The sequence below is a fragment of the Pagrus major genome, chromosome 4, assembly GCF_040436345.1.
Source record: "Pagrus major chromosome 4, Pma_NU_1.0".
In the NCBI taxonomy this organism is placed as follows: domain Eukaryota; kingdom Metazoa; phylum Chordata; class Actinopteri; order Spariformes; family Sparidae; genus Pagrus; species Pagrus major.
This window is the reverse complement of record NC_133218.1, coordinates 13,515,776-13,531,821: the sequence shown is the minus strand read 5'-3', so window position 1 is coordinate 13,531,821 and position 16,046 is coordinate 13,515,776. Positions and strand designations below refer to the sequence as shown.

The window sequence follows — 16,046 nt, the reverse complement described above, 5'->3', positions numbered from 1 at the left end:
GATCAGGATGGAGAACTGTGTCCCGGAAATGTATTTCCGGGACATAAAGTTACATCTGAATGTGTTTATAGGGCATAAAAATGTCATTGATTCTCTCAAAGACAACACAAGACTGATAAGTAATAGTAATAATAGATGTCTGGGGTGAGGTGGGTGATGGGAAACTTATGTGATGGGTAGCAAGTGGTTATTTGAAGGGGTTGGTGGGTGCATTGTGTGCAGCAATTATGGTCAGTGTTTCCCACATTCTACTGTGGTCAGCTGACAGTCAGATCATGAATTGAAATGCAAAGTCTCTTTTCTTAAAAAATGTCTTACTAATATGCAGTAGTCACAAGCAGTAGGCTAACATGTGACTGTTAGGACCAGTACCTCCTTTTTGTATTGTATCCCTGCTAAAGAGCACATTTATGCACATACAGCAAACCAACATGATATGGAAGAAGGACACATGTATGTATGAAATGTATCCATCAAAGACACATATTACATGAATAACAGTGGGCTGATCCATGTTGCTACCTGCATCAAGTTACACTCACCTGTCAGAGGGACTGTGGATTGTTTTGAAAGCACTGGAGAAGTCAAAAAACACGACTCTCACAGTACTCCCGGTGCTCTCCAGGTGTGAAAGTGACCTGTGCAGCAGGTAGATGACAGCGTCATCCACACCAATGCCAGGTCGATAAGCAAACTGCAGGGGGTCCATCTCACTGTTCACAAGGTGTCGAAGGTGGGCGAGAACAATCCTCTCCATGGTCTTCATGAGGTGCGAGGTCAAAGCCACTGGCCTGAAGTGGTTGGGCTCCATGGGGTGCGCAGCCTTGGGGACAGGAACCACGCAGGATGTTTTCCACAGGAGAGGAACTCTCCAGACTGAGGCTCAAGTTGAAGATGTGCAGGAGAACTGCACAGAGCTGATCTGCACAGTCCTTCAGCAGTCTGGAGTTGATGCCATCAGGGCCAGTAGCCTTCCTCGCCTTGGTCTTCCTCAGCGCCTTCCTCACTTGGTCTGCTGTTATGAGGAGGCTGGGGGTGTTGATGGGACCCTGAAGTCATTCCTGTTGAGATGGGTCGGGGGTGGGGTGTGTCGGTCGTTCAGGGAGGAAGTGGAGCGGGGTGGCGTGGTATGGGGGTCGGAGGTGTACTGGAGGGAGAGGTGGGGGGGTGGTGTGACAGCACAGTAGGGTCTGAGCTCTGGTGACAACAGACAACAGATCATCTGACTGTAGAATAGTTTGCAAACAAGCTTACTCACAATTTCAGCAGCTTTGGTTCATTATCAACAGATATGCATCAAAATAGGAGTTTTGTTGAAGAAAGGTTCTAAGAAATTTGAAGGAAGAAAATAGGAAGAAGTAGTAAATAGGAATAATAGGAATAGGAAATAGGAAGAAAATAGGAAGAGGGAAGAAAATAAGCTTGACCAAAATGTTTTTGTGTAGACTCTCCCAAATCTCCCGTTTTCATTTTGAAGGTTTCCCAAAGACAAATATGTGGGAAGAAGTGGGAAGTGGCTTTGAGGAGGGAAGGATTCACTGCAAGTGATTCATCCATGTTTTGCAGTGAGCATTTTAAGCAGGACGATTTTGATAGGACAGGTCAGATTGTCCGACTCAGAGATGGTGTTATTTCATCCATCTTCAGCTTCCCGGTTCACCTCCAAAGAGTAGGTCTATCATCATAAGGCTATTAGCATTCATAAATGTAAATATTCTATTATCACAGGGCAGGGTGAGATACTTATCCCTGTATACATATATACACTGAACAAAAATATAAACGCAACACTTTTGTTTTTGCTCCCATTTTTCATGAGCTGAACTCAAAGATCTAAAACTTTTTTTATATACACAAAAGATCCATTTCTCTCAAATATTGTTCGCAAATCTGTCTAAATCTGTGTTAGTGAGCACTTCTCCTTAAAGACTGTGAGGCAACAGCAGAATTCATTGAGGTAATACAATTAGTGATTATAGAACCAAGTACATGTTTTTTTTTAAATAATTCATCAAAATTTGATTTGAGCATCAGGAACAATTCGTTGATAATTCTGACTGCCTCTACATTCAACATGCAAATATTGTCATAAACCGTGATATTGCATATTCTTCATAAATACAAAAGTTCATACATAACCTTATACATACCTTCACAAATTTTAGAGTGGTAAAGCTCTGTGTGAAATTTGCTGTAGAACAAAGCAGGCCTATGGAGAGAAGGAAGTCCAGCAAATACTAATACTTGCATGTTTACACGTTGAACATACAGTTTAGAAATAAGTACTCTGTTCTCTGTATATTTTGAATAGATGAGTATTGATCTCAACTATCTGATACCTAATGAAACCCTGTAATGATAGTGATTTAGATGCCAATATTTCTTTATAGATGATTGACAGGCTGGTCGATACAATGAATGGACGCAATCCTCGTGCCAAAGGATTCAAAGCTCCCTTGGGTGCTTTGAATTGGATGGAGAGGAAAGCATTTTTGTCAAGAGCCAGGGAGTACTTGCTCACTTTGGTGACAAAAGATGGAACACCCCTTCACCGATCTAAGAGGTCTTTTAAAATAGTGCTTGTTATTCATGCATGAAAAGTTCATGACATGAGTTCAACGATACTCTGTTCCCTTATGCATCGAGTTCCTAGGATGCTCCGTTCTCTGCATCAGGTTCATATGAAGCTACTATTACAATGTTTTTTCCTTTAGTTTCGTCTCTGTTCAAATTGTTTTGTATTCAGTCCCACACAAGTGTCCTAACAGTATGTATGCTAACATGATGCTCTTTTATTTCAATGTTTTTCAGTGTTCAGTTTTGTTTGTCGGAATTGTCTTGTATTCAGTGTGTTTCAGGTCCCAGATGCTTCTAAATGGTATGTATAACACAACATCAAGTACATGTAGGTGTCCAAATGGTATGTATTGCATGTGTTCTTGCATGTGTTCTTGTTCTCAAGTTCTCCCAGTTCTGCAATTACATTGTGATCCCATTCCTAAAAACATGGATGCAAACTAATTATCTATCCACCCTGGTAGCTGTTTACCATTTTCATTCTCTGCAAGTTTGCACCCCTGTGATAGGCACTCAAGAATTGGTGATTACACATTACTGATGGATGTGATGGAAAATTCACTTTACTGCTTTGAATGAACAAAATTATATGGCTTTCTTGGTTCTTGTTTTGCTATGATCAGAGTAATAAAACTTTTTTTCTTTTGCAGGTACTTGTCTGTCATCGGATTTGTCATTAACATCGACACGTTGATGCTGATGATTCCTGAACTGCTCCAAGTTCAGCGGTATGTCCTCACCTACAGGTTCAGCCAGGATCACTTGGAGCGTCAGGTAGGGTTGATGTTCTTTTAATTACAATAAATTCTGAAAATATACTTAATGAATATCTTTATATGTTATGTCTTGTGAGTAATGTATGTATTGTGTGCCTGTTTTCCATACAAGGTGGCTGGAATAACAATCCATCTGCACGCCAGTTCCAGGCCATCTTCCGCCGTCTGATGGTTTGGTGTGGTGTCTCACCTAGTGAGATAGGCAATGTGGCAGCCCAAGATGACACTGTGTCCCTGTCTGCTGTAGAGATGTCCTCTGCTGAAACTGCTGAAGAGCACCCATTTCCATTTGCCAACATTTCGGCCGTTGTGTGTGACCACAGCTATCTTCCCACTCGGTTTGGTGGTCTGGTGGAAAATGCTCTGGTCTACATAGCAGGATTTGTAGTCTGGCAGATTCTGCGAAAGCTGTCCTGTGATGTGTGCCGTGCGAGCTTGGTCAGAGATGCTGTACCATCATCATTTGACGAGAGCTACCACCTTCTAGCCCTGAAAAACAACGGTGGCCTCTGGTGGCCAGAGGAAGAGAGAGACAGGTGACAGCTAAGGGGGCGATCCATGGATTTATTAAAAGATCCATGGTGCGATCCCGCCTAGATGAAACGCAAGAAACGCAACGCCAGGTTTATATAGTTAGTAGTAAGTGATTTCGGACACAGTCATTGTTTTCCTATGGTCAGCTTTGGCGCTCCCCAGGCGCTTTAAAAAACAAAAAAAACAAAAACTTAACGCACATTTGAAGTGTCCGCATTTCTAGCGTCTCCCTAAGACGTCAACATATTCACAACAGTATCTCTGTATGGTGAAGTTAATTAACTGTACTCTGTCAATTTTTCCAATGATCTACCACTTCTAGCCAGTCAGAATATGAGGGTCAGACTGAAACCAGACAAGGGTGAGTGAGTATACTGTACAAGCAGGAATGAACTAGTGTATGGTAAACACAGTTAAACTTAGTTTAACAACCTTTTTGAATGAAGCTGAGAGTTTAATGCCTATTTTCTGATTGTCTGTATTTCAAGGTGAGTGTAACCACATCTGTATTTTACCACTACAACCCCTGTATAAGTGAGTGACATATTGTTGAATGAGTAAAAATAGACTTAATTTTTTTCTTTCTTTTTTTGCTCCAACCTTTTCCAGCCAACCAGATGAGACTGATGCACTGGAGAATGAGCTGTAAGTGTTAATAATTAACTGAAGATATTGAGGTATAGCCTAATAAGTACACGTGAAATTAATTTTGTTTTTGTTCTTTTCTCTTTTAACAGTCAGCACAGAAGGAAACACAGAGGGAAACACAGATCAACTGGCTTTGACCCTGAATGGCCCAAAGAGCATCCGTGGCTCGTGAATACACCTGATGGGATGTTGTGCAAACTCTGCAAAAAACACTCTCCTTTACATCACTCTAATTTTGTAAAGCAGCCCAGTACAAACTACAGACTTGATGCTATTGTTGTGCATGAGAGGTCTGAAACACACAGCGATGCAGTAAAGAAAGAGAGCAATCTGACAGGAGGTAACATGACAAAAATACGTGGAATGTTGTGTTCTGAAAACATAGTTTTGTGTTTATAACTTCATAGTAATGTATTGATTTTGCTGAAGTCTCTGAGTCCCCAGCTTGGGGACTCATGGTAGATGAAACAACTGACATCTCTGTAACAAAACAGTTTGGACTTGTTGTCCGGTAAGCTTTATTTGGTATAATTTATATATATCCCTGTGTGTGGCATCTGATTGCAAATTCATTGATTGAAAATTTATACTTTAAGATACATTGGCTCTAATGAAAACGGAGCTGCTTCAGTCAAATCTCAAGTCCTCTGTATGAGAGATGTACTGGCAGAGGATGCTGTCACACTGACAGAAGCCATCTTTCAGGTCACTGCATAGAAGAAACTGCCCATGGACACTTTTTCTTCTTTTGCAAGTGATGGAGCTACTGTCATGATTGGTATGTTGTTTTGTGGTTATAACAACGGTTTCATTGGTTGTTATGAATGTGGAAATTTTATAACAGTAAATTATTTACCATTAGGTCGAAGGTCAGGAGTTGGTAAGAAGCTACAGGACATGTTCCCTGGCCTTGTGACTGTCCATTGCGTCGCTCATCGCCTGAACCTCGCTGTCTCTGATTGTGTGAAGGAAAACAAAGGCATACCTTACCTTGCCAAGTACACCCGTACTATTGTGAACACATATTGGTTTTACCAGGCGTCAAGTAACAGAACAGCCAGCCTGAAAGCAATGGAGAAACTCTTTGAGGTCCCACTGCTAAAATTAAAAGGTACTGTTTTCAAACAAATCATCATTAGACTGGTTTCAAAGATTGCAGATATATTGAGAATATTAAAGGACTTCTACTGTTTTAAGGGAGGCAACCAAACCAGATGGGAAAGTAACAAAGAGGCCACGGATGTGCTGCGAAGAATCTTGCCGGCTGTCCTTGCTGATCTATCTATGCAGGCCAAGACCGATCCAAGATGGCGGCCCCACGGCTCGTCAGCGCCAATAGGCAGTAGCGGTCGATGCGGCGTCTACTTTTTATTATGTCTATGACATGTAAATATTTCTCATATGGCAGTATGCTGGTATATATGTCTATGGCTATCATGGCGTCGGTGTTCAGGCCTTCGACTTGTGTTTTTTGTGGGCATACTGATGAAACTTTAAACCATCTGTTTTTTGAATGTAATGTCACAATGCAATTTTGGTCGGACTTGTGTTCTTATATCTCCCCCCATGTCAACATGTCATACTGCTTTTCCCTTAAAGATGTTATATGTTATTATGAAAATAAGAAGAACAAGTGTCTTTAGTATTTAGTTATTTTTTTCATTTTATTTGGTAAATATTTTATTCATAAGCAAAAATTTTCAGCCTCCAAACCAACCTTTCCTTATTTTTTAATTGAATTCAATTCACTTTATAAATCCCTAGCCTTAGTTAAAAATAAAAAGAATACAACATTTTTAGACAACTATGAAAAGATATTTGACGTACTCCCTGGCATTTAATGAAATTTATGATAACAGAGATTAGTACATACATATATGTGTTGACATGACAATATAGTATTTAATTACTTATTTATTTGTTTGTTTAAATTTTATTTTATATGAGATCCTTGCTGTATTTATTTATTCTATTCATTGACCTTTTGAATGTGAAACAGCTCTCATGTGTTGTGTTATGTGTTAGTGTTTGACACTTTGTATAAATTGAATACTTAAATAAAGAGAGAGAAAAAAAAAAAAAGACTCCGGGCACTCGCAATGAGTGGTGGGAGGAGTCAGCGCAGGGTGGTCAGGTAAGGACAGATTGATTGACAGTCAGGCTGTCCAAACAATATCTTCAGGCTGCTAAAATTGATTGGATGAAGTTATTAAAGCCCTGTCGCTGCCACAGGCCATTGATTTCCCCCTTTTTTAAAATATACAGTATTTACATTTTATATTTTGATTGCTATCTGGATGTTAAGAGATTTTCTCCAAATATAATTTTAAAAAAAATGCTTCTGAACAGAATTACCAACCCCAGTTTTAAGAGACTGTAATTGTAGCCGTAATTAATTGGTTTTATTATTGGGAAGTAACAGGAACCCTCTGCTGACCAGAGGATGATTTTTTTAAATAGAATCTATAAAGAAGACTGTTAGAGGCCGGGCAGTCTGACATATTTTGGGTGAAAAGTGTCTTTACCATGTAAAAATGTCTATGTAAATTGTTAAATAAGAATAGTTGCTGTTAGACAAACAGTATACACTGTATATATGTTGTGATTTTATCACAGTATGCAATGATGGTATTTTTGCTATGGCCCATCAAACAGAACATTAATTTACCAACAATAATTGCTGACTGAATAAAGGTTGGACAGATTGATAAGATCCGACTGTTGGAAGAAAACTTATTCACTACATCAGCTGTACCTCACAATGTTATAAATGTGTCTGACTTCCAGTATGATTCTAGGAAAGTTTGAACATTACTTATAGAAACAACAGCAATCCAAGAAAACATCTTCATTCCATTTTAGACTTCTGGTTTTCTGCTGAGCTTCAGTCTCAATCACACAGGCTTCATCTTCAGTTTATAAAAACAAAACAATGAATAGAGGTGTAGCACCGACAGATCCCTCTATTAACATGAAGTCAACTGAAGATGTGCACTTGATGATACAGTTTACTTCAAATGAGTGAATGTAGTATTTATTTAGTTTCTTACACTCCTAAATTCCATTCATTTAAAATTAAAGGCCTTTAAAATACAGTACGGTGTGGATTTATACAGATGTATGTATCTCAGGTGGGAAATGCCATCAATACCCCCTCTCCCTGGATCTATCAACAACACTCTGTGTCATTACAACACATAAAGTGTAGTCTAGCTTTTAGTCCAGCAACATGTATTTGCATGTCTGTTGTGGGTGTATCATTCAAGGTGTTAAGAGTTGGGATTTCCTTCAATGACAACACCCTCGTCTTCAGTCCGAAGCTTCAGCAGTTTTGAGAGTCTCAGTCAAAGTTCAGCTGCAGCCATTTCTGCCTTCTTTGGTCATCCTCTTGCTTTTTGAAAGTTCTTCTATGATAGGTTCTCTGTGTGTGTGCTTTTTATTCAGGCTTTAATCTATAAGATGAGTCGTTGACCCAGAATCTTGCGGTTGATTTCAGCCAAGGCCACAGAAAACACAAAGGCCTTCTCATCAGAGAGACTTGCATAAATATCCACTTCCTTCTCCTGTTTCTCTGTGAACACAATCAAAAAACACAGTCAATCACTGACAACTCATTTGGCAAATACAATATTTAATGGTACTGATGCTCGCCCCATCTGGGTGGTGTGGAGGGTGAGACAGGAAGCAAATGTTGGTTGTGGCAGGTAAAAAATTGCCACCATGGCATATAGGTTTTTCTTATATCAATGTATTTTTTCAAAAACATTTCTTTAAAATAAGCTGTTACAGTTACTTGATATATTCCGCATTTCTACTGTTAGGTCCCACCAGGGATTTTGTTTTTAACAATGTCACTAACTTGCATGACGCAACTCATGTGTACCAAGTTACAGCTCAACTCCCACACAATCACACAGATCTGAGGTCCTTTCAGACAGTGAGTGGTGACCCGGTGATGTCTCGGTTCTGTATTTTGAATGGGAAGTGGCAGGTCACTGCCACGACTACAGGCTACATCTCCACCATGGGCTACTGCTATCCATCTAGTGTAACATCATCAAGTTAAATTTATGCTTGCTGTAATAATTCCTCTAGTTCATATTGGCCAGTAAGAGATTCCTTCCTAATAATGTGATTTCAATGTAAATGATGGGGACAAAATCTAGACTATAGTTCTCATCTTGTGCAAAAATATATCTCAAAGTTTATCCAAAGCTAATATGCCTTCAGCAGTCTGAATCAGAACAATCAAGAGGTATTTTACATACTGCTAAGACTGAGGACATTCAGGTAAAGCTACAGACAAATACAAAAACTGTCTTCAAGTTAAAAAGTTGTTTCACAACCTGTGTGGAAACAGCTCCATGTTCTATTCCAACAGGATCCCAAACTAAAATTGCCTTTGTTATCATAATCAGATATGGACAAATTAAGTTCACAGGTGTAATAAATTATTATACAAGTAGCTCACAGAGAACTGTTGTGTCTTCTTGGGTCAAAGAAAAAGACAAAATGATTGCTGTTTTGTAGTCTGGTCCATTCAATATAGATAAAGAAAAACTTTATAAAAGACCTTAAGTTATGAGTACTTTACCTTTTTCCTCTTCCTGTTTCTTCAGCCCCACTGTTTTTGGTCTGCCCCGTCCCCTCCGGATGGGATCTGTTTGGCTATTGGCCCGGGATCTTCTCCTGTTTTCCATGTCACTGGTTAAAGAAGAGTCAATCCTCTCTCTGCGGATGCGCTCTGTCCTTCTCCGCTTAAAATCCAGCTTGTCTGGAGCAGAAAACATGGATGATAAAAAAAAAAAAATGCATATCACCATGATTGGTGTGCTGGGCTGGGCCCAGGCCAGGATGTCTCTGACTTGTTCAGTGAATCAAATAGGTCTGATGTTGTGCTCATTGACCAATGAGTCAATTAGAAACTATCAGAAACAATCAGAAACATAGCCTCAGCCAATCAGAGCTTTGTAGGCTAAAATGTAATAAACTGAATAGATTTAGCACAGTCCTATAGCTCAACTCCAAATACTTTTTTAGTTATGTATTTATTTTGGCATGTTGGCCCCTTAGCTACATTTTGTCTTTGTTGTTCAGTGTAAGCCTCAATGATTGCTAATTTTCAACTGGGCTGAAATTTGCACTGAACATCCAAGAAACCCTAAAGATAATTTGCAACATGTATTCATTGGGTTCTCACACCTTTTTAAACAAAACAATTCACTTTCCATGCTCAATTCCCTCAAATTCAAGGACTCAACACTTTTTAGAAAGAGAACCAGGCTTTTAGAAGTGCACATATAACAATTGAGAGCGGCTTGAATGTGTGAAGTCTTTCCAGCTGCTGTGTAATAATGATTGCAGAAGACTGCTCAAGACACACTTAGAGAGTGAAATATCATCCATTTACTCATGCTACGTAAAGACTAAAACTATCACATTACAATGTTATGCCTCCGCTGCAATGTAAGCTGTTGTTCCAGAGCTGTTGTTTTTGCTGAATATTATGATGTCACAGTGCATTTACCCTTGAATGTTTGGATACCAAATGTCATAACTCTGGACTTATGCAGCTATTTGTTTTGCAAGGTTGCATTAATGTAGTAGAAGTTTTCACATGAATGTTTTCAAGAAAACCTAAGACTTGAAGTGAGAAGTCCTGGGAAGTGAGTTGTTATGAAATGACCCATATTTCTTTGATTAACATAAAAACTGTCACCTGCTACAAGCTGTTAAGTTACAGGCAGTTATACATTGTACTGGTTACTATACATCATGCTGGTCTAATAACGACTTGTGTGAGATTATACATGTTACCATATGCATATAAGTAGGAAGTGGGAATTTTTATCGAGAAGTCACAGGTGGTGCCTGGTGTGTGTTTGTGGTGAACATGACGGCTGCCATTAAAGCCGCTGTCGCACAACTTTAAATTATTGTTTTCTTGTCACGTAGCATTGATAGTAGAGGATGGTTCGCAACTACAGCATCCCACCAGGCTTTGAAGTTGGAAGAATGATTTCACAATGTGGACCAAAGTTACAGAACTTAAGAAAGACGAGCAAGTGAAACACTTACCTGTACACTTACAGGAGAAATGTTGGCAATGTCAGATGGAATTGATAACGCCATCTTTCTGGCTACACTCCTCTCTGAACTGACTATCAGTGATACTGAACATGCTACACCAATAACCTGTGGACATACAATCATTCACTGGTTGATGCACTAAAGTCCACAAAGTCGGTACCTGAGAACAGACAACGTCTAGAAATAAGGAACATCAAAGAACGCAAAAGATTAAGCAATTTCTCTGGTCCACCACAAACGAGCAACTTGCAGACGTCCTTACTAGTAGAGATGCTCCTGCTCTCAGTTCCTTAAGGAACTTAACGATGGATATTGGAAACTTGATTAAGGACACTATCTCTCACTGAGTCGTATGTTGCAACTTGTGTTGTATCACTGTTATCTTGTATTAATGTCTAACATTTTATTAATGTCTGACATTTTTTGTTGTTGACAAAGGTCACAGACTTTACGGATTACTGATAGTAACTACATTTTTTTTGCAAGAGTGAGTTTAAGTTACAGGCATTTATATATACATCCTGATGGTCTAATAATGACTTGGTTACATTTTACCATATGCGTGAGTAGGAAGCAGGAACTTATATTGTGAAGCGGAGGTGACGTGTGGTGCTTGGTGTGTGTTCCTGTAACGTTTCAGTTTCCATATCCCACAACCCTCCCGAGTCTGACTACAGCTGCCCATAACATTATAGTGCCATATTTTTAAGTCATGAAATACAAAATATATATCAACATTTTGAAATCTCCTCAAAAGCACTTCTGCATGCTAGGACTGGGCAAAAAAGTCAAATATCACAATACTGTTGATGGTTTAGTTCAACTTCGATACTGTGATAGTATTGTAGGAATTACTAGGTATTTTGACAAAATATTAATATGACGAAATTTTTGGATATAATGACAAAGTGGGTGAAGGCAAGTATATAACAAGTAGAACAAGCTGGTAAGTTCAGAGAGTCTTACAGTCAGAGATGCAGGTGTGGCAGAATGAATATCACTTTGCTCAACACGCATGTAGAAGAATCAAGTAAGCATTAAACCCAAGGTCCAACTACATTTTCAGGTACAATTCATTAGCTTTATGCAAGCTTAACCTTACCTGCTATGGCTGGAGAAGACCGCTCATTTAATTTGGCATTTAGGAGTTTTCTGCTAATGAACACATAACCACATGGACAGGACTTGCACGCTACTGGAATCTAGAGAGAAACCAACAGGAAACATACACAAGATTTAGGTACTGTTACACGTGTACACACACACACACACACACACACACCATTTAGCTTTTTTTTTAAAACAAAACAGACATAAACTTATTGGATCTGGAGTTTCGGTACACAACTAATGTTCTATTTCATATAGTTTTAGCCCTGTAAGACTAGTGTTAATGGGATAAGGGTGAAACAGGATATGATTCATCCATTACCCACACGCACAAACACTAACCCATTTCATGAGAAATCAATAAATAAGCAATATCTCACCAATGTGTCACAGCACAATAGTGCAACACAGCACATACTGCACACAGATGACACAGACAGTACAATACCTGAGTTAGAGCCCGACCGATATATCGGCTGGCCGATATTATCGGCCGATAATACATTGCTTGATTAACAATTAAAAGAACATCCCCATCAGTTCTCTTAACTCAAATAAGCATGACACAATTTGTGACTACCATGTCCAGTTTTGCTGCTGTTACGTGTAAGCCGAGAGTGAAACTGACTTAGCTAGTAATTTTGATGTTCCTCTGTTCTGTTGTGACAATAAAACAAGTTCATTTTTAAACTGCATTATCATATTATTTCAGTGAGGACTCATAAATAACTACAAATAACTAATGTTACAGAAATCTGTTTATGTTTTGTTACGCGTTTCTGGATTTTTTTTTTAATATATATATATCGGCCGATATATCGGAATATCCGATTTTTAAATCACCAAATATTTGTATTGGTATCGGCCTTAAAAATCCTTTATCGGTCGGGCTCTACCTGAGATTCACCATGAAGGAATGAATCTGAACACAACATAAAGCCTACTGCTGTGAGAAGCAGAGACGATCGAGATGCACTTCAACAGTCCGGCACAGAGCAGAGTAGGATGTGCAGCAGGCCAGCTTACTTCAGAGTTCCACCAGTTTTGCAATGCACTCCTATAACACTGTCACGCTCACCAGAAGAACAAAGTGGATGCAGCATATTGTCGTTTTTATTCCATGCATTCTTCTCCCTTGTCAAAACCTGGAGCCTACATTACCCACAATGCCACTGGACCTTAAACAGAACTATTAAGACGTTCCAGTGTGTTAGGGTGAGGTAAGCTAGTTCATATTAAGGCCATCATACAGCCACACTTGAAGGCAGAGATAAAGGGTCTTCATGTAGGGGACCACGATATCGTAGAGTCTGGGGCTTCACAGTTCATATTATCAGGAGGTCTCTCCTGAAGGCAGTGTGTCAGTGTCAGAAGTAGTTGTGTCATGAGTGAAAAAGAGAGTTCAGACTCTGGTTTCAGTCTCATCTTTACTGAGCATGAAGTGGGTGTGAATGTTGGTTTGTGGGTTTCAGGACAGAAATGAACAGACAGAGCATCACACCCTCAATCCCAACAGCAGAAAGATGTGTGTGTGTATGTGTGTGTGTGTGTGTCAGTCAACACTATTCAACTGACAAGCAGTTTTGATGGCGTATACTGGCAGTTTTATGCTAGTAGCGGCTAATGTAGGCTATCCTCAAGAAGAGGTGAAGAGTAGGCTACAGAGGTGTGGCAGCTCAGTGACATCACCTGAGGCAGTTTGTCAGATCTCCCTGTAGCCTGCACAGGCCTGCTGCTCAACATCTGCAAACATGTGATGTGAGTTTCCCTTTAAATGACGAAACACTGAAGCATTCACTTCAAAGCAAAGGAAACGCTGGTCCCTGGCATGTGGAATATTTTCTGGGGGAAATTTTGGAAGTGTGAGCTTTAAATGTAATGTAATTCACTTTTTGGTTAAAATCCCCAGAGCAATAATATAATGACAGCCCTGACATATCAGTGTAAGCTGTAGAGAAATGCACATGACGAATACCATCCGTGAATGTTTGTGAAATGAGCACCGCAAACTCACGAAACGTCTCCTGTTCCAGTGAGTGCGACTCTAAACTAGTTTACGTGCCTGTTATCAGGGAGGCGATTATAAAAGTACAACCAAATGTATAATTGACTGAAACATTATTGGTTTTCTACATGTGTTAAATATCAAGCGATGAAACTCGTGTAAATGTGTCACATGGACAGTTCAGAGCACATGAAGGCTGTCTGAGCTCAACACAATAATAAGTGTTAACTTGTTGACCAGAATTATGTGATTTAGTTGTTTACACGTGTGCATTAAAGCTGCCGCTGACCCCAGATCAGTCTCCAGAGCTGCCTGTAAATGTGCCATGACGGTTATCAGTAACATTACGGTCAGGACGTAAACTAGACAAACAGTAACATGTTCACATCTGAATGTAAATCTATATTCTCACCTGTTGGTCGCATTCAGGACAAGATTTAGTAGCCATTTTGACTTTCTTTGTTTTATTTGTCGACATAGTGGGTTTCCTCCAGCGACACCCCGACAGCTCTACGGTAGCTCGCGTTACAACTTTCCTCTGCGATACATGGACAGAAATTAATCTGCACCGGGCTTCACTAACACATGGAAGCATAAACACACACCGACAAAGCTAAATGACAAAACACCTTTCAGAAGCACACACACACACACACACACACACATTACAGTACACTAAAGGCTAAATCTGCGAGCATGCGCACGAAGACTTCTTCTGCTGCTGTGTTGCATTCAAGTTCCATTGGGAAAAATAGAGGATATGAAACTGTGACAAAAGTCATCACAAATTCTCTGGAACCTCATGATCAGTGTTTCTCTTGCACATTTTGAAATGTGTACTTTGTATAATAGTCATATGACCTCGTTCTTTGATGCTACAATGCTAATTATAGAAAGCTCTGTATGCAACAAAATCATATTTTCGGATAATTAATAATAATTATATACTTTTTCATAAAATATTTCAAACTTCGTGCGTCGTCATACAAACTCTGGTAATGATAAATATGTGGTGTAAAATATGTTTTTAAATGTGTATTTTAGGTGAAGAAATGCTGTTGCTGTGGGACCTGTGTGCTGCCATCTGATGGTGGCAGCCTCCACCTACAGAGGGCAGCAGAGAGGCACGCGACCAGCCTACCTGACAAACGAAGCTTTCTCATCATTTCAATGGAGCCTGTCATTTGTCATAGTGGGGTTGCCATTTTCCAAAGAAATATGAAGGCCACTGTATCTGATACATATTTACACACCATGCCACACAAGTGATATACACACCTGCAATTACCACATATTACCATAGGTGCTGCCAATGAGAGTGAAACATAGATCTTGAGATTTGGGATAAGCTTTCTGATTAACCCCAGCAGGCCTGGGACAAGTAAACCTCGAGGTTCAAAAGGGAAAGAACAACATGTTAACTGAATACAATGTGGATACCAATATAAATATAAAAAAGATGTGCAATTGAAGTAAATGTAAAGATGTGAAAGTATTGATTTTTCTCTCAAATGCAGAGAATGCACGTGAGTGACAATAATACGTGGGACAGTTCATAACTGAACAGAAGAGAAACAGACCAGAAACTAAGTTGAGATTTACTGCAAAAACATTACTGCTGACGTCGATCCAATTTTTTTCATATTTGCATCTTTGTACCACATTTGTTCTCCCCTCAGTATGGCAGAATTCACTATGAGAAGTGAGCTCAGCCCATTCCACATTATGTACTCAGATTTCAAGAAATTCAACGAATCAAACTGCAATATGCTTTGGTCGACATGCTTCTGAGACTAGATGAAATGTTACATGTATGTGATAGGTCACTTCGTTTCTAACTCGCTGGCTCCTATTGATTGACTGCTTAAACCAATATTTTTGCTACATATATGCCTTAACACAAGTTTGGTGCAAGTAAGTCAACAAAAACGCTGAGAGAGATAAAAATGTAATATTCTGGTTTGGGAATTTTTGGAATCATATGCTTATGTGCAAAGTTTCATGTCGCTAAAATTTGGGAAACACTTGAGGATTAACATCACTCAAAGACTTGGGCTCTCCCAAAAAATGTCACCTTGGCTTGATGGGCACTTCTTACATACCATACAGTCAAACTACATCAGCTCAATAGAGTTGACATCCAGTGACTGTCCGGGACAGAACACCAGCTGACTGCTTCTTCCACAAATAGTTCTTCATAGTTTGGAGCTGTGCTTTGGGTCATTATCCTGTTGTAGGATGAAGATGGCTCCAGTCAACTGCCGTCCAATAGGTAAGGCATGATGTTGCAAAATGGAGAGACAGCC

General features: G+C 39.5%; 1 protein-coding gene across 1 annotated transcript; it reads right to left on the bottom strand.

Moving 5' to 3' along the window:
- Window positions 1–7,553: 7,553 nt before the first annotated feature.
- Window positions 7,554–14,448, bottom strand: c4h16orf87 (chromosome 4 C16orf87 homolog). Its single transcript, XM_073464951.1, has 4 exons — window positions 14,153–14,448; window positions 11,728–11,827; window positions 9,130–9,309; window positions 7,554–8,106 (listed from the first exon to the last, which is right to left on the bottom strand). The coding sequence occupies exons 1-4, from the start codon at window positions 14,333–14,335 to the stop codon at window positions 7,988–7,990; spliced, it is 582 nt and encodes a 193-aa protein (XP_073321052.1). The 5' UTR covers window positions 14,336–14,448; the 3' UTR covers window positions 7,554–7,987.
- Window positions 14,449–16,046: the final 1,598 nt, after the last annotated feature.

What these genes read in the sequence shown, in the direction of transcription:
- c4h16orf87 (XM_073464951.1), bottom strand. Translation starts at nt 14,335, where the DNA reads ATGCTTCCATGTGTTAGTGAAGCCCGGTGCAGATTAATTTCTGTCCAT. An exon ending in GTCCTGAATGCGACCAACAG is followed by an intron (nt 11,828 to 14,152) that starts GTGAGAATATAG and finishes GTTTCTCTCTAG; the next exon opens with ATTCCAGTAGCGTGCAAGTC. An exon ending in GTCTTCTCCAGCCATAGCAG is followed by an intron (nt 9,310 to 11,727) that starts GTAAGGTTAAGC and finishes TTTCTGCTCCAG; the next exon opens with ACAAGCTGGATTTTAAGCGG.